Source organism: Macaca thibetana, chromosome 12 (assembly GCF_024542745.1).
Source record: "Macaca thibetana thibetana isolate TM-01 chromosome 12, ASM2454274v1, whole genome shotgun sequence".
In the NCBI taxonomy this organism is placed as follows: domain Eukaryota; kingdom Metazoa; phylum Chordata; class Mammalia; order Primates; family Cercopithecidae; genus Macaca; species Macaca thibetana.
The window spans coordinates 19246877-19270741 of record NC_065589.1 but is presented as its reverse complement, the minus strand read 5'-3'; the positions used below and the strand labels follow the sequence as shown (position 1 = coordinate 19270741).

The following is a 23865-nucleotide window of genomic DNA, read 5'->3' as shown; positions in this document are numbered from 1 at the left end:
TCCTCAATTCTCATATCCCCCAAATTTCTTTATTCTATTGCTTTTCTCACCTGAGCCTAATAACAGCCTGTGAGGTGAAGGGGAGGAGCAGAGCCCCTTCTCAACTCTCACCAGTGTCTAACTTCTCTGGTCCTTTTCTTGAGCTGGGGTGGGGAGGGTTGTTAGGGGAAGAGTGAAAGTAAAAACTGGTTCAAAAGTATCCATTCAATATCTTTCTTCCATGCACTCTATGTACGTGGGCCAAGGCTTTTGAAATTAGTAGTCTTAAGTATGATGCTTTCTTTCTCATACCTGGTGATATGATTTGGCTGTGTCCCCACTCAAATATCATCTTGAATTGCAGTTCCCGTAATCCCCACATGTTGTGGGAGTGACCTGGTAGGAGGTAATTGAATCATAGGGGTGGTTATCCCCATGCTGCTGTTCTTCTGACAGTGAGTGGGTTCTCATGAGACCTGATGGTTTTTAAGGGTTTTTTTCCCAGTTGCTTGGCGCTTCTTGCTGGCGCCATGTGAAGAAGGATGTGTTTGCTTTCCCTTCTGCTATGATTGTAAGTTTCCTGAGGCCTCCCCAGCCATGCTGAACTGTGAGTCAATTAAACCTCTTGCCTTTATAAATTACCCGGTCTCTGGCATGTCTTTATTAGCAGTGTGAGAATGGACCAATACACCTGGCAAGCCCTAGAGGGGAAAGGTCACAGAGTTAAAACAACACCCTGTCATACCAACTAAATGTCTTATGCTAGGTGGTTTGATTACATGAACTATGTGCATTTTCCAAAAAATGGAATATTAAATAGCCACTAAAATTTATGTTGTAGAATAATATTGAATAATATGTAAAGTAAATTTCAATCTTGTAGAACAAAATGTACATTATGTTCAATAATAAGACTAGATAAACATCCATCAACAAACTCAGTGATTACCTCCGTGTGGTGAGATTATGCATGGTTTTAATGTTATTCTTTCTTTTTAGTATTTTCAAAATGTTCTAGTGATTATGCATTGTTTATATAATAAAAAATGTCAAACAAAAAATACTGCTAAATGAACTAAGCATCTTCTGACCCTAAGAGGCATGTGACCAGGAGACATTCTACCCTGGGGATTCTGCAAGAGGTGAGCTCCATCCTGGGACTGCTTCAGGAGCTTAAAACTGAGTAAATCTAGGTTCCCAACAGAGTTTTTCATGAACAGAACAAGGATAGCAGAGGAGTGGGGGTGTGTGGGGAGTGTAGGGAGAGCTCCGAATAGGAACAGATCCCCTAAAGCAATATTGTAGTGCAAAATAAATAACAGAACAACTATTGTCTGTGTTGCATTAGGTTTTATAATACCATCTATAAGGATGTTTCAAATAAAACAAAAATGAAGACTTTGGGAGACAGAAACTGGACATTTTTCAAACGTAAGCACCAAAGATAAATGGAAAGTGTGGGGAATAAGATGATTCCAAATCTCATGGCCCCAGGAGGCTCTAGAAAATATAACAGAAATAATAGGAAACAATCTGCAATCTTCCAACTTAGTATAGCTATTAAGAAGTGCTCTGCCACATCCACGTTGCCTGAAAGAGCAAACACAAATCAATGTCCAGAAGACAGGGTACCTCCAATTTTACACCCTTCCTTCCCAATCCTTCCTCACTCTGCTACCTCCCTGCCCTTTCTTCTGATTATTAGACTTATACATGGAATTTTCTAAAGTGACACTGAAGTTAATTCTGACTTCATCTAGAAAAAGTTCTAAAGATATTTTTTAGTGATCCTTTCTAAGAACATTAGAAATGTCATCCTGTGATGAACCAATGGTGTCATGCTACTCAGCCTTTTTTAGTAGCAACAAACCGTGCTTTATGGAAAATTATGGCTTCTGTTTGTGACATCAACTGCAAAATGTTAAGGATATATATTCATGCTATATATATTCCTAAATTTTTCAAGAACATATTTTGGAATTTTGTTTTGGAAAATTATCTAAATCCATTTTGCACATAATTTTATCAGTAGGGTGAACCATCTTTTGAGACAACAATTTTTTGGTAGGCATACCTGTCACAAAGAAAATTAGACTTGGAATCACTAAATCAAAAATTAAAACTGTTCTCCACTACCAGTTTGAACAAATATTTTGGCCTCTATGAATCTCTACTGTCTTGTTTCCAAATGAAATATTTCTAAATTGTCCTGTAATTAAATAAAAAATGATGAAGCATTTAAGAAATATCAAACCCTTCTCTCCATTTATTATTCACTCTAAAAAGTAATATTTCTCTGTATTTTTTTCTGAAGTCTCATTTTTTAAGCTTAATGGGATTATATTTATTAATGGGATCAATACTGTATCACTGGGAGTGCATTATCCCACTGATCTCAATAATCTATTCTTCAGAGATTTGGTGAAGAAGTTACCCTATAGAGTTAATCTTCATAATTACATGGATTTTGTGAGGTCTTCCATTGATCTTTATCTTTCTAGGTCACCATTCGATTTTCATGGTTCAACTTCACACAGGGATTCTTCTATTCTCTACAATAAAGTCAGAGCACTTGTGGGAGAAAATTGGGAAAATTTTACAACTCTGTTTATACCCTATCCACAGGTTCATATTAAAATGTAAAAATTTCCAAAATTATGATTGTTGTATATGAAAAACTTAAAATGAGAACTTGGCAATCAGATTTAACTTTTTGTTTTTGTTAAGAATCTATCATCCCATTCTGCATCATCAAGTCATAACTTGGGTGCCTACTATGTTTCCTGTGCTCTGCTAAGAATAAGACACCTATTAAAGTAAAAGAGACAGAATTTCTATCTTCAAAGCTTTTGATCAGGATCAGAAGATATATTATCCATAAGAAATACAAAAGGAATAAATATTTATTTGAAAAACGTTGTTAGCCATAGGTCAGGCCTCATTCTCACTTCTGTACTGTCTCACAGTAATGGTAATCTTCTAGTGCCACAAGATTAAGGTGAGAAAGAGTACAAAGTTCTACAGACTCATAAACCTTAGAATTTTTATAGAGGCCAAGAGTTTCTCTTCATCCTAACTTTCTTTATATTATCCTTCCAATTCAATAGCTTCCCCTGTCCATTATAACATGACCCATATCTCATAATAAGCAGTAGAGGCCATTGCCAGAAAGAGAGAAGAAAACATTGGTGTTTGCTGTGTTGATCTAATTTGGGGACTTCAAGGTACCCTGATAAGTGGAGACCTGGAGTCGTATATGAGTAGCCCTCATCTAAAGCAGGTGCCACTGACAGCTTGGTGCCAATGATTCTGTTCTCAGACAAATCTCCCTCCCCAAGGCTAGCATCAACACACAAGACAGTCATGTTAGGCACACAGTTCTGACCAGAATAATGAGAAAGTCAGACATTCTGTTTCTGGTTATATGCTTGTCATGCATAAGACTATGAAATTTTCTACTTTTAAGCAAGATGCAGAATTTCACCAAGAATATAAGATGTTAGAGAATATTTCAATCATCCTAAGAGATACTCTTCTAGGAAACAAAAGGGAAACAAATGAAGGACAAACTGAGAGTGGGAGTGGTGAGAACGGAGGAGATTTGAAATAGTTTCTGAATTCTTTTACTCCCATGAGTCCAGTGTTCTCCTTTAATTTTTTTGCAGGCCTCCCCACCCCAAGATACAGTGTAATTAATGCTGCTTCAGATAGAAAGAACTGTGCATACTACAAGTCTTTAGAGAGAAGACACCTCAGGTGAGTTAGTAGATTGAGGAGTTTCATAGAAGAGGAAGGATTTCAACCACTTACAGATAGTAAAAGGTTTTAAAAGGCATGGAGATGTGGGCAAAATGTTCTTCCACAAAGAAGACTTAAAGTTGATTCACATGAAGCAAACAATATTTACAATTCCTCCTTCATTCTAATCTTTCCACAAGTTTGTGTTTCTACCCTCCTTGATATGGAAGGAGTATCAGGACACAGAGATAATGAACTTATTAGGCTGAGTTTTTAATCCCTAACTGCAGTTTCTTTTTTAGCCAAGAAAATAAATATTAACTGGCTAATTTACATGTCTCTTCCATAAGCCACATAGGTTGTAAAGTCTTTACTTTTTGAAAAAAAATATAGTATAATAAATACTCTACCTGATTACTTTTTAAATTAATCACTGTATTCATAGAAAGGAATCAACACCAGAATCTTATACTAACAGTATAACTTAGAATAATGGTCTTTCTCTCTCCACTGTAATCAGCTGCTGCTGGTTTATCTATTTTGCAGAATTTATGGCTTATATTCCAGTGTTGCTATGGTTATCCCAGCTTCTTCCCTTTGATCTGCTAACAATGAATATTTTAGAGATCTTGTACTTGATACTCTTACTGATGTTTTTTCTACTTCATGATGTACAGCTAGAATCAGTATGTTTTTCCTTCCACTTTAGTTATTTATGAGACTATAGGCTCACTGAGTCAAAGCCTGAAAGAAATCTTGTGTTGGGTAAGTTAGAATTTTAGTACAGATGGAAATACGACCCTCAGAAACAAGTTCTGCCCATGTGAGGGGAGATGCTGACTTTTGGTACCTGGTCCCCTGCCTCTCGTCCCCAACTACCCCTTGATGATGATTTGCACTTTGGTTCTGCCCACTGCGGGTCCGTCACTCTTCTCTTCTTTTCTCTGTCCCAGGCAAGGAACCTATGACCTCATTTTCTCCAGGGTTTCACCTTAAATGGAAGAACATTTTAAAACTCACACTCAAGTGTCCATCAATGGGAACTTTGAGGGGACAATGCTCAATACATGGGAAAGAATCACAAATCACACATGATCAGGCATTATAGAAAGCAAGGATGAAAGTATATGGAGGACATTTGAAGTCTCATGGTAGAGAGACAACGCCCTGAACTACTGTCACAACAGTCAATGTTTAAACCGAAATGTGCTATGCAAATAATAAACATTGGGATCTGAGGTGAAGATTTGTATTTGTACAAATACAAAGTAGTAGGAAGATGATAGTCAAAGGATACAAAATCTGTTAGAGGAAGAGATCTATAAAACTTTTGTGATTTTTTTCAGTTGTGGTTTGCAAGGGTATATTTTAAACTATTTCTTCTATGACTCTTTTACTGTAAATTAAAAATTTATAATGGTATAAATGTATAGGGTGCAAAGTGATGTTATAATTTACAAATACAATGTGGAATAATTGAATCAAGCTAGTTAACATATCTATCACCTCAAATACTCAGTATTTTTATGTTGGGAACATTTGAGATTTAGTCTCTTAGCAGTTTTGAAATGTACAACACTTTATTATTAACTATATTCATTATGCTTTTCAATGGAACTCAAAAAAATACTATTCAGCCTTAAAAAAAAAAGAAGGAAGTTGTCATCTGTGACAACAGGGATGGAATTGGAGAACATTAGGCTAAGTGAAATAAGTCGGGCACAGAAAAATAAATACTACTTGTTTCTCACTTACATGTGGAATCTAAAACAATTGAACTCATGGAAACAGAGAGTAAAATGGTCGTTACAGTGGTAGGGGAGTAATAGGAAGATAATAGTCAAAGGATATAAAATCTGTTAGACAGAAGAAGAGATCTATAACTTTTGTGATTTTTCGGTTGTGGTTTGCAAGGGTATATTTTAAACTATTTCTTCCTTCCACCAGAGCACCTTCCACCAGAAGGTGCTCTGGTGCCAGAGATTTACATGACCTGGGTGATTTGAAGAGAACATTCTCTCAAGGGTGTATATAACTGAGTCAAGGAGGATACAACTCTTTTTAATTTGCACTGAAGTTTTGCTTATAAAAACAGTCAAGTGGGAAGTTTGCTTGAAACCAGGAGCTTGAGACTGGCCTGAGCAACATAGCAATACCTCGAAATCTACTTATAAAAAAAAAGAAGAAGAGGAAGAAAGAAAAATAGCCAGGTGTGGTGGCACTGCCTGTAGTCACAGCTAGTAAGGAGGCTGAGACTAGAGGATCACTTGAGCCCAGGAGGTAGAAGCTGCAGTGAGCCATGATTGTGCCACCGCGCTCCAGCTGAGTGACAGAGTAAGGCCCTGTCAATAACAAAAACAAACAAAAATGGAACTATGAATGGATATTCTTTTGCCAAGTATTCATTTGAAAATGTGTTACAAATCTAGGTTTCTAAAGGAAATTTTTAATGGCTTTTATGAGTAATAAAATGTTTTGAGGCTTTCTTGAATTAACTTGAACATTTCTCAAGGACTTGCCACTCCTTGCATTAATTGTCCCTGCTAACAGCCAAACTGAGACACGGTTTGACTGGCATATATCTTTATTCCCATAGCTGACTCGTGTCATCAGCACTTTGTAGAATGCCTGGCAACACAAAAGTGTTCAATAAACGCTTATTGAATTGAAAATAATCATTTTCTCATCTTGCCTGGATCAAGAGACAAGACAGAGATGTAATCTGAAAACAGACTCTTACTGAAGGCTCTGTGGTACAGGGATGAAGGGTCAGTGTGAGGCTTTCTTGTGTCCTAACTCTCAGGATGAGGATTCTTACTGATCAATTTATAAATGGGAAACATTATTTTTTTCTAGTAAATATTCATGGGGAGCATGAACAATAAATTAGAGCATTTATGTTTATTATCTACAACCTATATCATTTCCAAAAAGAACATGGAGTGGCTTACCGCAATATTAATACTTATACCACATCTGTCTATTTCAAAGAAAGAATCATAAGTAGAAAAGGGGGAAGCATGTGGAAGGAGGGACTCCTTGCAGAGGAACAGGGTGAGCAGAAAGCAAGAGCCTGGCATAGCCTGGCCTCTGACAATAGTTATTAGTGCTTCAATGCAGTTGGCAGCAGTGTTCAAAAGGGGTCACAGCTCAGGTAGGGGTGATGAAAGGAGGTCAGTGCACAGCATTCTTAGAAATGAAGCCCAGGAGATAGCATGGCCAATACTAAAGAATTTAGACTTAACCAGTAGATAGATAGTGAGAAGCCACCAAGGGGCTTTAAGCAAGAGAGTGAGACAATCAGATTTGTGTTTTCAGAAAAATTATTGCAGCAATAAAAAAGGCCCACTGAAGGGAGATAAAAGTAGCTGCAGGAAGACCCAATAATGGGAAAGTTTTACATTAGTCTATATATGGGGATGAAATAAGGGAATACCACCAAGGATGAAGTGATAGGGATAGATATAAGCTTTTAAAGGAAGGTGAATCAACAAGACTTAGCCACCAGTGTAGACGGAAAGTGTGGCTGGGGAAGGGAAAGAGGAAACATGGTTTCCTTCCTGAAGGTGGATGTTGTTGTCTTTCACCGAGATTAGGAGTATAGGAGACAAAGCAAGATAGTTTTAAATATGTTGAGTTTCCTGAGGTGGAGGAGAAGGGAATGAGAGTGTTGTAACTGAAAGTATTTCATCAATAGGATAGAATAAGGGATAGAAATCATCACTTATAATTATACTGTTCAGTGTTGTAATGCACCTTGGATCTTAGTTGGGTTTAAGGAGAAATTTCTATATAACATTGTCAGCCAAGTATCTATAATTAGCACATGCAGATTTGATGATACTCACTTGCTCTCTGTAGTGCTGAGAACAACAAATGCTGTAAACACTCCTATGGTGGTTCCCAGATCTTTCCCTTTACCTCAGTCTCTGGACATATCTATAGTCCCTGTAGACTGCATATATTTGCAATTCCCTTGTGCACTTCTGAATAAACTCAATATTTTTGGAGAATCTCTCTGTTATTTAGGTTGATGTATCTGGTGTCATAAGTGGGACCTGATGTACAACACCTTTGGAAGGAATTGATGATTCTTGGAGCCAGTGTACAGTAGTCACTAGAGCCCTTTAAGCTCTCCATTTCTATGGCCTGCCTTTTCTCTGCTAGTGGTCTTTTCTCAGGCCAATCCTCCCTCTTTTTGGTAAGCTCCCTGCTGACTTCATATAGGACCTGATGTGGATAAGGTCATCTTAATAATAAAGGACGTTTGGAGAGTATATTCCTTACCTTTTTCTACAACAAGAAATAGGATCTTCATGGTTCTCGAGAGATTGATAAGAAATGGAAAGGGATTCTCAAATATTAAGACATACCAGTTTTTCTGGGACTCCAGCTAGCTACATATTATGGCCCATTCTCATGCTCATGTTTAAATTGATGGGCAAATTTCATCAAGAAAAATTCAGAACTTAAATGATCATTATTCAAACTATCTAAGAAACAACAACTATACGGTTTTAAAGTCTGAATGAAATGCTGGCATGTAGAAGCTTCAGACTTCCCTATTTTTTCTTTTTTCCCTGCATACTACAAATTTGCTGACATTTTTTTCCTTTGTATTAAGATAAGATCTCACTGCTGTAACTGACCTTGTAATTAGTAGAAATCGTGACAAAAATAAGTCAAAGTCTGCTTAAACAATGTTTTTCCTACGTCATTTCAATGAAATGTATATACCAAGGAATTAACCCCTAATCTTATTTGAGCCTAAAAGAAGGGGAAGGAAAGGGTAAAAGAGGCTTATTTTACACTGCTAAGGAAACTACTTTGCCCAAAATTTGGTCCCCAGTCTTCGTAAGATTATTTATCAAGGACAAAGGGAAAATCTTAAAGGTCTTCTCCAAAATCATTGGTGAGAAGCTTAAATATCTGAAAAGGTGATCTTCACTTGTCTAATTTTACCAGAAATATAATTTAGATCCAACTGTCTTTGTATAAACTGATGAATTTATATTACTGTGTTTTACCGTCACATGACTAAACTTTTAAAATGAACGCTAGAAGATTTTTGTGTGTGTATGTGTTCATGTACATTTACCCATGTTGTATGTTGTGTCTACATGGTAAAATCTGGCTTAGCCAGAATCCATTAAGAAATTCCATTCTGACTGGCCTAAGATAAATGAGCACTTATATAAATTAATACTTGAAACTGAAAATGTATAGTAATTAACCCAAATTCCTTTTAGTTTATGTGACTTAACTAAATATGTTGCAAATACGCTGGCTTTAATTTTGTTGTAAAATAAAAATGAAGATGTTTTCAGAATTATTAGCATATATTTTCTTTGACCTGGACTTGCTGGTCAAGCAGAGTGATATTTGTCTCTGCTAAATGTTTAAAAACAGAATGATCAGTGTTAATATAACTCTTTGATAAGGAAAGCTGGTTTAATATTGTTGGTTTAGTGAAAACAGCTGTGTCTTCTCAGTTATTGGCAAAATATCCAGATATTTAGCTTCAGGGTTCATACTTAGGTGAATACCTGATATTCACAGGCTATAAAAATAGTTAACAGAAAAATAATTGAAAGAATGACTAACTTTGTCTAATACCTCAGTTTTCATAAGAAATCTAAGCATGACTACAAGAAATAAATAAATTAGATAAATGTAAATTGCGTAAATGTTTGCAAATAAATTTTTCATGAAATTTGAAATCTTAAAGGTATGATTTATTAAATTAACAGATATTCATTAAACGCCTGGGTCATTTCCAATTAAGACAAAATACTGAAACATAAATTGCTGAACATTAGGCTTAAATTCATCTACTTTTGGCTTCTTATTACAAAGAAACAAAATATATTTGAGTCTATTAATAAATGTCTTGTTTCACATTGAAAAATTGTTCTATTTATGAAAAGAAGCTCACATTTCCAAAAATTATTAATATAAGAGGTACATTCATAAGCTGTTCATATATGGCAAACAGTTCAAAACTGCTTACTTCTTAAGTTTCCACTAGAAATTAAGGTTATCAAAATTCAAAAATTTTAATTAATATGTGCAATTCTATATGAAAAGTTAAAAAAAGAAAATTAAGGTAGGGGTGTGTGTGTGTGTGTGTGTGTGTGTGTGTGTGTGTGTGTTTTTCTTGAGATGGTGTCTCACTCTGTCTCCCAGGCTGGAGTGCAGTGGTGCAATAGCTCACTACAGCCTCCACCTCCCAAGTTCAAGCGATTCTCCTGCTTCAGTCTCCCGAGTAGCTGGGATTGCAGGTGTGCACTACCACGCCCAGCTAATTTTTTTGTATTTTTAGTAGAGACAGGGTTTCACCATGTTGGCCTAGCTGGTCTCAAACTCCTGACCACAAATGATCCACCTGCCTCAGCCTCCCAAAGTGCTTGGATTACAGCACTATGAGCCAACATACAGGCCAAGAGGTGTTTTTGATGAGAAAAATTATAAAGAAAACAGAATATGTCTTTTGTTAAAAAGTATAATTTAATCTACTTTGGAGGTTGTTTAAACATTGTTTCAAAAAGGAAATGGGATGAAAATAAAAAAGCGGAAAGAAACCATTAGTACGAGTGAGAGATGTGAGGAAAGTTTTAGGTATGAAGATGTACTTTTGGTAAGGAGTAGAAGAGAAAGGAAGAAACGAGAAAAAATTTTGTATGAGAAAGAATCTTGTGTGGCAAATTTTTGTCCTAACATAAAATGATGGGTTATTTAAGCAAGATGAAGTATAGGACAAAACTAGAATTCTAAGTTTGCCATAGATGGTCTGAAAAAGTCTTAAAAGGTTTGTAAAAGATATATTTATGAAAGAAATTTGTGCGTGATCGAACTGGCTACAATTAGAATTATTTATAAGTCTTTCTAAAGATTGGGTTTAGATTTTGAAATGTATACACTGATACAAAAAATAAGATTTTGATTCCTTATGTTAGAACAATAAAGTTTTCTTGAAATATTGATCTGCTCTTAGCAAAATTTGCATAAGGTTTTAATTTAACTCTGAAATCTGTTTCTTTACAATTTCAACCATCTTCTGAACTGCATTTTTACAGCTTAGAGCAATGTTTTCTTCTAGTATAATTTGATTCTGTGCTCTTGGTATTTCCTGATGTGTCTGAGTTGCTTCATATACCAGGAAATTTTTCATGCTTTTACTAAGAGCCATGTATTCCCCTTCCTAAGGTACTAGTTTTCTTGTTTATGTTCCTCCATAATATGATACTCATAACCTTATACAGATATATATACACTCTTCCAGTTTCTGATTAAATTCAAGTACCTTTTTATCAGGTTAAACTTCCAGGTTATCTAACTAGGTATACCGTAAGTAGGAGCTATCACACTGCAAAAGGTTTTTATTTTTATCTTGTTTTGTTTTATCTTTTTGATGACTGGTCTAAGAAACAAAGACTCTAAGTGTTATAAAAATATTTTTCTGGTTTCAGGTTGTCTTTATTTGGTTTTATGATTACTTCAGAAAACTGAACTTTGAAAGGGTTAAGATTTTTTACTTCCATGTAATATTCTGTATTGCTTTTGAAGTCTTTTGATTATCAACCTGGTTAAATAAATAGCTATTATTTTACAGTAACCTGTAATCTTGCTTTACAAGGTGTTTTAAACTTTTTGACATCTTTGGTAGATTTTCCCAGAATCAACTTCTAAGATAGAACTTTTTGACTTAGAATTAAGATGGGCCTCTGGAGTTTCTCCAGATGGGCCTCTAGAGAACATCAAAGAATCTCTCTCTCATCTTGTAGAGTTGTCAAATAATTAGGATTTTTGATACATTAGATTATATGGAAAGCAAGATCAAATGATAAGTGATGCTTGATCCTCTCTGTTACATTTATGGGTTTGTTATTAATAGGTGTCAAAAGTTTTATAAACTTATAGAAATCTAAAATGGTTATGTTGTAACCCACAAAAATAACAAACTTCCTTATCAACAGCTAATTATAGTGACGTTTCATCCAATTTTAAACATGGTTATTCTAAGGTTTTGTCATCCACAGTTATTGTACTGAGTTTTTTCTGAAAGCATCTGCAATCAGTTCATGGAAAATAGCCTGGTAACTACTCTTGAATACATATTTCTGAGTTAAGATTCAAGGATTAAATACAAATTGTCAGAATGCTAATAAAGATACTGAAGCGTTCATGAAACTGGTGATCAAAATCAAACAAAACAAAAATTACATGAGATTAAATAATTGTTGAAGATAATATTTTTATGACTTTTATTTAAAACATTGTCAGTTCTTTACTTAAATATTTTGCTTTTCAGATTTAAGGAAAATTTTTAAACTATTTATAGTTCACAGTAATTTGGTTAAGTATTCTTTTTTTGTAAAAAAGTAGAAACATTTACTTTTTCTCTCTATCTAATGCTTTCAAAATTTGGAAACTCTTCATGAGTATTCTTAATGTGTATGGTAATATAACTACTTGCATAAGTTCAATAAATATCTGTTCTCTTTTTAACAGAATATAATTGAAAACACAGGTTATATTACCAAGGTTTTGACTGGATGTCATATTTAAATTGTTTATAGATACTGCAGGCAGACTGCCTAGGTTTGCCTTCGTAGCCTCAAGAAGTTTATAAATTCGAGAGTCCTAAGTGGTCAATCACTATTCTTGCTGCATTTATGGATTAATAAGTGATCAAGCTATGAAAATTATTTTACAAACAAATTTGTTTTACTCTGATTACCTCTGGTAAAAATCAGGATGACGGTGGAAAAAGAAAGTTATGTTTCCAAAGAAAAACTATAATACCCCTGCTATTGGATCATAATCCTCTATGTTGTTTTCAAGCTTTTGTTATCTACCTGGAGACTGGACTAGATTCTGAATTCTCCCAGCTTCCTCCAGTATCTGGCTACAAGTGTCCAGCTATAAACAAAAACTGCTCTGTTTCTGAAGCCCTACAAGTTAGATAATCTGAGGTAAATTTCAAGGGCCAACCTTGTGCCTAATATATAGGACAGCAAGAGTTCATTGAACTGCCCAGTGTCATAACCAGAGACATTCAAACTGCATACCAGGATGAGAAGTTGATGGATTCACAATGTACGCATCTTTTCCTAAGACATCACAACAATACTCACCATTGTAATGAGACCCTTGTTCCTCTTAACCTTTCATTACTTATGCTTACATTTTTCACTTGACAGGATAATGGTGTCATTAAGTTGTCACATTCAGTAGCTTCTACAAATAACTTGACAAAATGTTGGACCTGTCATGCCAAACCTACACTTTAACATGGCCTAAAAAATCCTTTAGTCCACCTAATGGGCAACTCTAGCAGCATCCCTAATACTGCTGCACTCTCTCTCTGGTTTAATTTAATCCAACCATGGAGTACTAAATAATAAAATTGCTAAAATTGCTAATCCAATTACATAAAAGAACACAATGACACCAACAGGACTCACCCAATTCCCCATGGCATTTTAATTTGTCTAGTTGGTTATCCTTGGGCTAAGGCTCTTGATCCAGAATCATTGACCAATCCAAACTAGATTTATGTTGTTGTTGGTTTCGTTTAGTAATATTTTCTTTAAATTTTATACTTGTTGCCTATCCAGCCTCTGCAGAAACAATACTCTCAACAAAATAATACTGGTCCAGTGCTTCAAAATGATAACCAACACCTTTGGAATTGACAAAATTGAACTTAGCAATAAACTCCAGGCAAACTTAGCTTGCGAATCAGCTCTTCAAAAGGTGGCTAAATGGGTTTTGACACTGGCTCAGAATTGCTGGCCATCTCCCTGATGTGGGACCAGACCAATAACCAGGACAAGCCCTCGTGGCACTGAGGAAAAATTAAACCCCAACTACAAGATGGTTGATCAGCAATGCTTTTGAAAAAGGACTTTAATAACAAGAAAGAAATGTGAAAGTTGTCAGAATCAAGATGGATTCACTGTCCTTTCTCCGCCATCGTGGTGTGTTCTTGCCTCCACTTCTCGCCATGTCTTCTCACAAGACTTTCAGGATTAAGCGATTCCTGGCCAAGAAACAAGAGCAAAATCGTCCCATTCCCCAGTGGATTCGGATGAAAACTGGAAATAAAATAAGGTACAACTCCAAAAGGAGACACTGGAGAAGAACCAAGCTGGGTCTATAAGGAATTGCACATGAGATGGCACATATATTTGTGCTGTCTGAAGGTCACGATCACATTACCATATCAAACTGAAAATGTCACCACTCTCTGGAGAGTTCGATGTATTTTCCTCTCTGAATGTATTATGAATGCATTGGTTGGCTGGGTTCAGTAATAAATATATGAGGCCTTTCATTTCAAAAAAAAAAAAAAAGATAGATTCACTTTTGTCAAACTCTAATAAAAACAAACAAATAAATAAAGCCAGAAGGCTGAGGAGGGAGGGCACTCGTGCACACGTGCCTATGATAAGAACTTTTCACAAAGACTTTCTAAAGGGCTCTTACACACATATGCATGTAATAAGAACTCTTGCCTAGGACTTTTTAAACCGTAGCTTGCTACATTAGTCACAAGGACAGCTAGTCAGATGTACAAGAACATTTGCCTGACATACTATCTTCACCTATGAACTGGCACAAACTCCTGGGATAAGCCCCTGTAACGAATGTTCTCGTTTCAAAACAAATTACATAAGCTTTTTTCTTTTGCCTTTAAAAGCTTCCTCTTTCTTCCACCTCTTTGGACATGCCTGTAGTCCCAATATCACACATATACCAGGTTTGCATATCCCCTGTGCACTCCCAAATAAACTCAGTATCTATTTAGAGAATCTCTCTGTCTGTTATTTAGGTTGACACAACGTTAGACACATTCAATTTCCCTAGACCCCAGTGTTCTTATTTGAAAATGGAAATAACAATAATACAGACTAAATTTCATCAATGGTTGGAAGAATCCATCAAGATCATTCATTTGAAATGTCCCTACCAATGACTCTGCCTCAAATGGGAAATGCCATCCCACTCTTTGAGTTCAACCAACCACTTTGTTGGGGAGAGGTCTTAGTCCTTAGGAAGGATGTTCCAGAGATACTACTAGACTAAAAATATTACAACCATGGTCTTCTTATGATGAACAAGGTTCTGGTTAATATAGCACACATTCCTCTGGAGTATAGCTTCAGCTAAATCCACTCTTGCCAGTTGAGTGGATAAATGAATTTAGCAAAGGTAGAGCACATCCACCAGCTTCTCAAAGTGAAAGAAGATCTAGACACCTGCACAGGGCAAGGGTCTTTCTGTTAGTCAGCCAAGTAAAGAGGTTCTCACGGACTTCCCTCAGGAAATAAAATGACGTGAGGACTTCAGTCATGAAGAGACTGGGAACGGGTGGCTTTATGAGACAGGGTGAGAGATCTCATTCCTCATATTGTATAGTTGAAAAGAAAGTGTCACTAGGTGGGGGGAGAAAAATCTCACATATGCTTACCAACAGAACAAACTGTAACCAAATTACAAAGACATAAAAACAGCTAGGACAGGGTAAAAGTGATTCACTTTTGAACATTCACAGCCTCCCTCTTTTGTACTCCCTTTGGTTTGCCAAAAAAGAATCATAATTGTCAGCCCAATGCCACTACCTTCTTAAAAAAGGAGGCCATGCCTTTCCACATAATAAAGAAATGGGGACAAGGAGTTGGGGAAGAGGGAGAATATAAACGAATCAAGAGCAAGTAACAAGGAGGTTTTGGGAGACCATGAGAGAGAGAGTTGGTCCAAGCAACTAAAGAGTGTGGTGGGTATGGGAAGGAGGAGAAAGTTAGAGTGTAGATGTGTTTCTCTTAATCATGTCTTTCAATTTTCTTTGTGGTTTATATAAAATGTTAGTAGGAGATTTCAAGTACATTAAAATTAGTTTTTGTTGCTGGGCTGTGTGCCCTCAACTGTAACGTAACTCTTCAACTAAGAGACATATATCATTAATAAGAAGGGTTCCACAACACACAATATAATGACCCAAATCCTGAAGACTGACTGAGTCTACCTTTAAAGACTTTAATGTCTCCCAAATGCCATCCTTTTCCTCCTTGGGAGAAAGGGCAACAGATAGGAGAAGCCCGACTCAGCCACCTCCTTATATCTTAAAATGTTTTCCAAAGGTGACAATGACCCAGGGCCAAAGACTTGGATGGTCATTCCCTTCTCCCTGAACTCCAGCCATCTAATGAGGCCTGGAATTTCCACTGAAGAGAATATGAAGGAGTGAGAGCCACCCTTCAGAAGTACAGCTGAGTTCATCTAAAACCACATTCTCCTGGCAATAACCAGCATTCTGGGCACATGAATATTAGGAAATGGATATGCAAAGGATCACACACCAGAAAGCTTCTCCTGTAATTCCACAGAAAAAGGATAATAACAAAATGAGATCTGCGGTAAAGGAAGTGAATTCATCAGAGCAAGGGCCAGGAACCAAATACCTTTCTCCCATTAGAAAAATTTACAGGTCGGGAATCTTAATGAAAACCAGCAGGAAGACTTGGCCTAGGAATTCTTACTGACATGTATTCAAGCTGCTGCCTCTCTCCCCCTCCTCTTAGATAACATGTTTCCTCCAAAGTTGAGTAGTTTTAGATGTTAAGATTACAATTTCCAAAGTGCAGCGCCTCATGAAAAGATTGGTTAATATCAGACATCAAAAGCATCATTCGGGTATTTTGCAGAAACATTAAACAGGTAGAATTATGACTGTTTTGGGTAACTGAATTGTCCTGAGAATCCTAAGCTACTAGAGGAAAGATATTTTGTAAAACCAGCATTTAACCAGGTTGAAATCCATAAATGGGAATATGAAGGGACAGTCACAATGAAGATGTTTCTTATCTTATTCTGGGTGTGGGCTGCGATTTTTGTATAACTACTTATTACCTACCATTATAAAGATAAATCATATACTAAAAATTAAAATATAAAATTTAATTTAAAATAAAATAATAAAATGGTAAGGTATTAAAGTTTTAAAAGAAAGTAAAAATATTTGTAATAAAAGAGTCAGGAAACCAGGACCTTAATTCATTAACATTTTAAAAGGTGATTAAAAATTAAGAATTGACATCTTAAATGATTAAGAATAAAAAGGGGGAAAGAAAGCTAATAACAGAGATACTAAAAGTTAAGAGGCCCAAACAAATAATGAATTTATAAAGTTTTAAATTACGAAAAACTAGATTATGATAAACCAGAAAATTGTGAGAGAATTTAAAATAAGACATAAGAGACATGAAGAGAATCATGAAATGACTAAATAATAAAAATGAGGAATTTCAAATCAAGAAACTTAAGAGTCTCAGAAGAAGATGGAAGATAAAATATAGGGGGAATAATGAAAGGAAACTCAAAGCAAAACAAAACAAACAAAAAACTTTGAACACCGAAATACACTAAAGAAATGCAAAGATACCTCAATTTTGTTAGTTTCCTTTCTCTTTTAAATTGATAAAGAAACTTGATACAACTAAAACATCAGCATGGAAACAACCAAATGCAGGCAAGTACTTGCCTTAAGACTTCTTTAAGACTTTTCTTAAGACTTTGTTAAAAATAACTTACTGTGGCCCTATAGCACAACTCTTAGAGTGTAAGTGGGAGCCAAACATGGAGTACACATGAACACAAAGAAGGGATCAATGGACACGGGGGCCTACTTTAGGGTGGAGAGTGGGAGGAGGCTGAGGATCAAAAAACTACCTATCACATATTATGCTTATTACCTGGGTAACGACATAATCTGTACAACAAACCCCCATGACACACAATTTACCCATGTAACAAACCTGCACATATACTCTCTGAACCTAAAATAAAACTTGGAAAAATATAAAATAAATACATTTAACAACAACAACAAAAAGAGACAAAGGAGCGGACAACATCCTTGAACCAGCAATGTTCAAACTTGGATGCATCTGGACGATTTTGAAAAGTACTTAGGTAATGCCTCATCCCACACCAAATAATCTGGAATTTCCGGCAGTGGGTCCCCAGATGATTTTTAACCTGAAACCAAAGTTGAAAACTACTGCCTTAAACTCTAGGCCTTCACCATGTGCCCAGGTACTCAAATTCCCATCATTGAACATGTTTTTAAGCTTTATACACAACTAAAATAGGTCGACAATATCTTCATCAGGTTGAAAAGCAAGTATTTCAAGCTCAATGACACAGCCCTTGGTCATGCAGATTCCATGAGACCGTCATCTCTCCATATTCAGAAGAATTTTTCAAATGATAGTTGCAAACTGAAAATTGAGGTCTTTGAGACAGGTGAGCTTATTCTAAGCTGCCTTTAAAAACATTTGATCAGACGCAACTTGAAATCATGGAATGAGTTCAAAATACCGTAAAACAGTGCACCACCTGGTGATTATATTGGAAGTTGCAAAATCCATGGCTCTAATTTCTCAGTAGCATAATTAATGGTACTCAGTACTGACTGCACGTCAGTACCACCTGGGTAACTTTAAAACTATCAATACCTAGGCACTCCCAGAGATTCTGACTGAATTGATCAGGGGTAGGACATGGGCATAGATGTTTTTAAAAGCTTCCGAGATAATTTTAATGTTAGCTATAATTGAGAATCCCTAAAAATACCAACAAAGTCTTCCTCGGCCCTACTCCAAACCTGCCTTTGAGATGACCATTCGCTTTCCATCCATTTTCCAGGCAGCTGAATACAGAAGCAGGAAATCTGTGACTCATTATGGAAATAATTTTCTACTGAGAGACAGGCTTGTCAAGAAGCTAAGCTTTCTCATTTAAAAGCATTTCTGTTTGGAACTCCTGATATTGTTCCTAAGTCAGTTAAATTAGAGTTGGGTTTTCTCAAAGTTCTTTGCTCATAAATTTAACGCCAATCATCTGGGTCTCTTCTATATGTGCCTACTTCCATTTATTAATTCATTTAACAAGCATTAACAGGGCAATTACAATTTGCCAGGCAATATGCATAGGGGCTGACAGTGGAGAAATAAAATAGAAACAGACAGAAAAGGTAGTTACAATCCTCTGGTTTGTTATATAATCAAAGAAGCCCAAGGTACTGTGAAGGTGCCCAGATAGGAGAGCCAATGAAAGTCTTTTACTATGTACAAAATGAGTGAAGGTTTTCTAAACAAAGACAGGAGGCATGAGGACCCCAGGCAGAGGGAGAAATTTATGCAAAGGCCTGGAGGTACTAAGAGAGTAATACATTGGGAGTGGTTCTATATGCTGAATAGTATAGAGAGTGCAGAGGCATTAAGTTGGAGAAATAGGCAAGAGTCAGATCATGGACTTCCATAGTTTTGGATTTACATTATAATGAGGACTGTGTAGGAATAACGTGATACATTTTAAGTTAGAAAAAATATCTACTGAGCAAGAGTAAGACTAGATTAGAGAATATCAGTTGGAAGGTTACTGTAATCATCCAGGCAAGAACACAGAAGGTCCTGAATGAAGTGAGTGGTATTGGGAGCAGAAACAAGCACCAAATGGGATTAAGAAGATAGAAACAGCAGAATTTCACTCCTAGAGGAATATGTTGATATAGAGAAAGGGCTGTGTCTAGCATCATTAAAGTGACCTTGACTTGAAAATAAAAATTCAAAGGCAACCAATGCATGCTGCAGGAGTGAATATGGGCATTCGGGGCTCCTGTGGAGATGGAGTCCTTAGGAACACTAATATTCAAGGGTGAAGCAAGACCCCTTTGTCAGTTAAGCATGTTTCTATACATTTTCCCCACATTTTGGTTTCTCTTTTTACTCAATATTGTCACTTAATGAACACAATGATTCCAATTTTAAGATAGATGGATAATAGATTAATAATAGATAAATAGCTATTTTTCCCTTTATGATTAGTAATTCTGTGTACTCTTTTGGAATTATTCTCTACTACAAAATCATGAAATTATCCTATTATGTCATCATCTTCTGGACACTTTAGTGTCTTACCTTTTCAATTTAGACATAGACTCCTCCAGGAATTGATTTCTGTGCTTAGTGTGAGGAGAGTCAGGATTCTTCTTTTTTCTTTCTATATGTATATCCAGTCGCTCTAACATCATTTATTGGAAGTACTTTTTTTCTCCCACACCCTGAAGTGTCCACACATGTGCGGTTCTGTTTGTGGACTCTTTGTTCTGCACCGTGGTCTATTGGTGTCTTCTTGTCTGAGTGGCACACTGTCTTCATTAATGTAGCTTTATAAGGAGCTTGAAATCCAGTGATAGAAGTTCTTCAAATCCTTCTTCTTCAGAATGCCTTGGTTGTTCTTGACTGTTTGCATCTCATATAAATTTTGAAATCAGATTTCCAATTAACATAAAAATCCCTGGAGAAATTTAAATTAGGATAACATTGAATCTACAAATCTAATGTAAGGAAAATGCATTTTTAAAATGTTAAGGTTTCTAGCTCATGAAAGTGGTATAATTCCTGTATATATTTAGGTTTTCTTTATGTTTCTATAATATGTTATAGTTTTATGGTACCTGCATTAGATTACTCATTAGATTTCTCCTAAGGTGCTTGATGTTTTAGTGCTGTGATTAATGGTATCTTCTTAAAACACACTTTATTGAGGAAAAAGTCTCACACAACTAAATGCACAGAATTTAAGTGAATAATTTATGAATTTGACAAATGTCATCACCAAAACAGTCAAGAGATAGAACATTTTATTAACCCCCAAAATTGTTTTGTCCCTTTGTAGTTGTTCAAATCCCACTCCCCGACTAGCCAACCACTTATCATATTAGATCAATTTGTCTATTTCTAAAATTTCACATACATAGAATTATGTATCATGTATCCCTTGGTCTGGCCTCTTTCACTTAGCATACTTTTGAGATTCATTTGTGCTGCTGGATGTAATCCATTTCATCTTGTTGCTGAAGAGTGTTTCATCGTATGGATGCATCACAATTTGCCATTCAGCAGAATGGTTGGAATACTTTACATCTCGAGCAGTAAGGTATAGCTGAGAGTACAGTTGTCCCATGTCCTTGCCAATATTTCGTGTTCTATTTCTTTTCTTTCTTTTTTTTTTTTGTTTTTTTTTATACTGGTAAGAACTCCATAGAAATGGTAAATAGAATTGTCAATAGTTATAATTGTTCCCAGTCTCAGAGAGAAAAGCTTTCAACTTTTAAATGTTACGCATGAGTGATTTTTGTTGTAGATTTTTAAATCAGATTAAGAAGGTTTCCTTCTCAGTTTATATGTTTTAAGAAATTATATATCAGCATTGACTTTTCCCAAGTGCATTTCTGGCTTTATTGATGTGATTGTATGATTTTTCTCTATTTTATTTTAATGTGGTAAAACATATGGATACTGGCCAGGCACGGTGGCTCACACCTGTAATCCCAGCACTTTGGGAGGCCAAGGTGGGCAGATCACGAGGTCAGAAGTTTGAGACTGGCTTGGCCAACATGGTGAAACCCTGTCTGTACCAAAAAAGTACAGAAATTAGCCAAGTGTGGTGGTGGGCACCTGTAATCCTAGCTAATCGGGAGGCCAAGGCATGAGAATCACTTGAACCTGGGAGGTGGAGGTTGCAGTGAGCTGAGATCACACCACTGCATTCCAGCCTGGGCAACACAGTGAGACTGTCTCTCTGTCTGTCTGTCTCTCTCTCTATATATATTATAAAATATATATTATATAATACTATAATTTTATTATATATGTACAATATATTATACATATAATATATATTATATGTATACTTATATATGTACATATGTCATATATAATACTAACTACATACATTATATACTATATATTTTATATATACATATATCATATTATATATGATATATGTGTATATATAGATACTGTAAACTAAAAATAAAATTCTAAGTTCCCCATCAACTGAATGCACCCATTTTGGCCAAGGGGATTCCCAAAAACTTTTAGAAACTTAGTTCCTAGCCACGAAGGGCTTGGGACATCAGATATGTCAGTAATTACTTTTCTTCCCTTGCCCTTTTATCATTTGGACACAACAATCGACCAACATTAATGTTCAAATAGAGATCATAGGACTGATAGGACAGACTTTTTGTGGCAATAAGATACCAAATTATAAACAAGACCTAGGGCCATGCCAGGCAAGGGTTAAGTCATGCACACCCTACGCTTAAAGAATAACTATGTCTATGTACTGAATGGTATTGCCTAGGTTTTCTTCTAGGGTTTTTATGGTTTTAGGTCTAACATTTAAGTCTCTAATCCATCTTGAATTAATTTTTGAATAAGGTGTAAGGAAGGGATCCAGTTTCAGCTTTCTACTTATGGCTAGGCAGTTTTCCCAGCACCATTTATTAAACAGGGAATCCTTTCCCCATTTCTTGTTTTTGTCAGGTTTGTCAAAGATCAGATGGTTGTAGATGTGTAGTATTTCTGAGGGCTCTGTTCTGTGCATGGGCAAGGACTTCATGTCTAAAACATCAAAAGCAATGGCAACAAAAGCCAAAATTGACAAATGGGATCTAATTAAACTAAAGAGCTTCTGCACAGCAAAAGAAACTACCATCAGAGTGAACAAGCAACTTACAGAATGGGAGAAAATTTTTGCAATCTACTCATCTGACAAAGAGCTAATATCCAGAACCTACAAAAACTCAAACAAATTTACAAGAAAAAAACAAACAACCCCATCAAAAAGTGGGCAAAGGATATGAACAGGCACTTCTCAAAAGAACACTTTTATGCAGCCAACAGACACATGAAAAAATGCTCATCATCACTAGCCATCAGAGAAATGCAAATCAAAACCACAATGAGATACCATCTCATACCAGTTAGAATGGTGATCATTAAAAAGTCAGGAAACAACAGGTGCTGGAGAGGATGTGAAGAAATAGGAACACTTTTACACTGTTGGTGGGACTGTAAACTAGTTCAACCATTGTGGAAGACAGTGTGGTGAGTCCTCAAGGATCTAGAACTAGAAATACCATTTGACCCAGCCATCCCATTACTGGGTATATACCCAGAGGATTATAAATCATGCTGCTATAAAGACACATGCACATGTATGTTTATTGTGGCACTATTCACAATAGCAAAGACTTGGAATCAACCCAAATGTCCATCAGTGACAGATTGGATTAAGAAAATGTGGCACATATACACCATGGAATACTATGCAGCCATAAAAAAGGATGAGTTTGAGTCCTTTGTAGGGACTTGGATGCAGCTGGAAACCATCATTCTCAGCAAACTATCACAAGAATAGAAAACCAAACACCACATGCTCTCACTCATAGGTGGGAATTGAACAATGAGAACACTTGGACACAGGAACGGGAACATCACATACCAGGGCCTGTTGTGGGGTGGGGGGAGGGGGGAGGGATAGCATCAGGAGATATACCTAATGTAAATGATGAGTCAATGGGTGCAGCACACCAACATGGCACATGTATACATATGTAACAAACCTGCACGTTGTGCACATGTACCCTAGAACATAAAGTATAATAATGAAAAAAAAAAGCAACACTAAAAAAAAAAAAAAAGAATGACTATGTCCTAACTGCTGCAAGGATTTTCTTTTTCTCTAGCAGCTAAGTGAGCATTGGCCTTAAAAGAAGCAATATTAAAACATTACAACTCATCCAGCTCACAGGCGCAGACTAACTGACCTCCTGTTCCACCAGCCACAACTACAGCTTTTATTGGACAAGAGACTGACTTCAGTAACTTTCCCGATAAAAGACCACTGACTGTGGACTCTTTCTGGCCGGTTTACAGAAGCTACATACTTGCATGCCTTAGTCCTGAAAAGACCTTTTGATGTAAAGGACCTAATTGTAATATATTTAAATGTTAAGTCTCCACCCCAAAGTGAACATATAAACATGAGTCATACGTTTCATGTATGTTTTTTCAACACACATGTGTCAGCACCACCTTCATGAATATTCATAGCTCCTCCTGTAACCTGTTGAATATGAATGTTTCGACAACCCATTCAGCATAAATCTCCTGCCCCAACCCTTCCCCTTCCAAGTGCCTGTCTCTGGTCTTGGCTGGAGACTATGCTTCCCAGCCTGTGGGATGGCTACCTTGCAGTCTGTAACCCCTTATAAGAAATAATATCTCC

General features: G+C 36.2%; 2 protein-coding genes across 2 annotated transcripts in view; one reads left to right on the top strand and one right to left on the bottom strand.

The window, feature by feature from the left end:
* FARSB (phenylalanyl-tRNA synthetase subunit beta) overlaps window positions 1–23865 on the bottom strand; it is an 896824-nt gene that overhangs the window by 787737 nt on the left and 85222 nt on the right. The window lies entirely within an intron of this gene.
* On the top strand, window positions 13682–13976 carry LOC126932853 (60S ribosomal protein L39-like). The gene has a single exon (XM_050752085.1). The coding sequence runs from the start codon at window positions 13727–13729 to the stop codon at window positions 13880–13882; it is 156 nt and encodes a 51-aa protein (XP_050608042.1). The 5' UTR covers window positions 13682–13726; the 3' UTR covers window positions 13883–13976.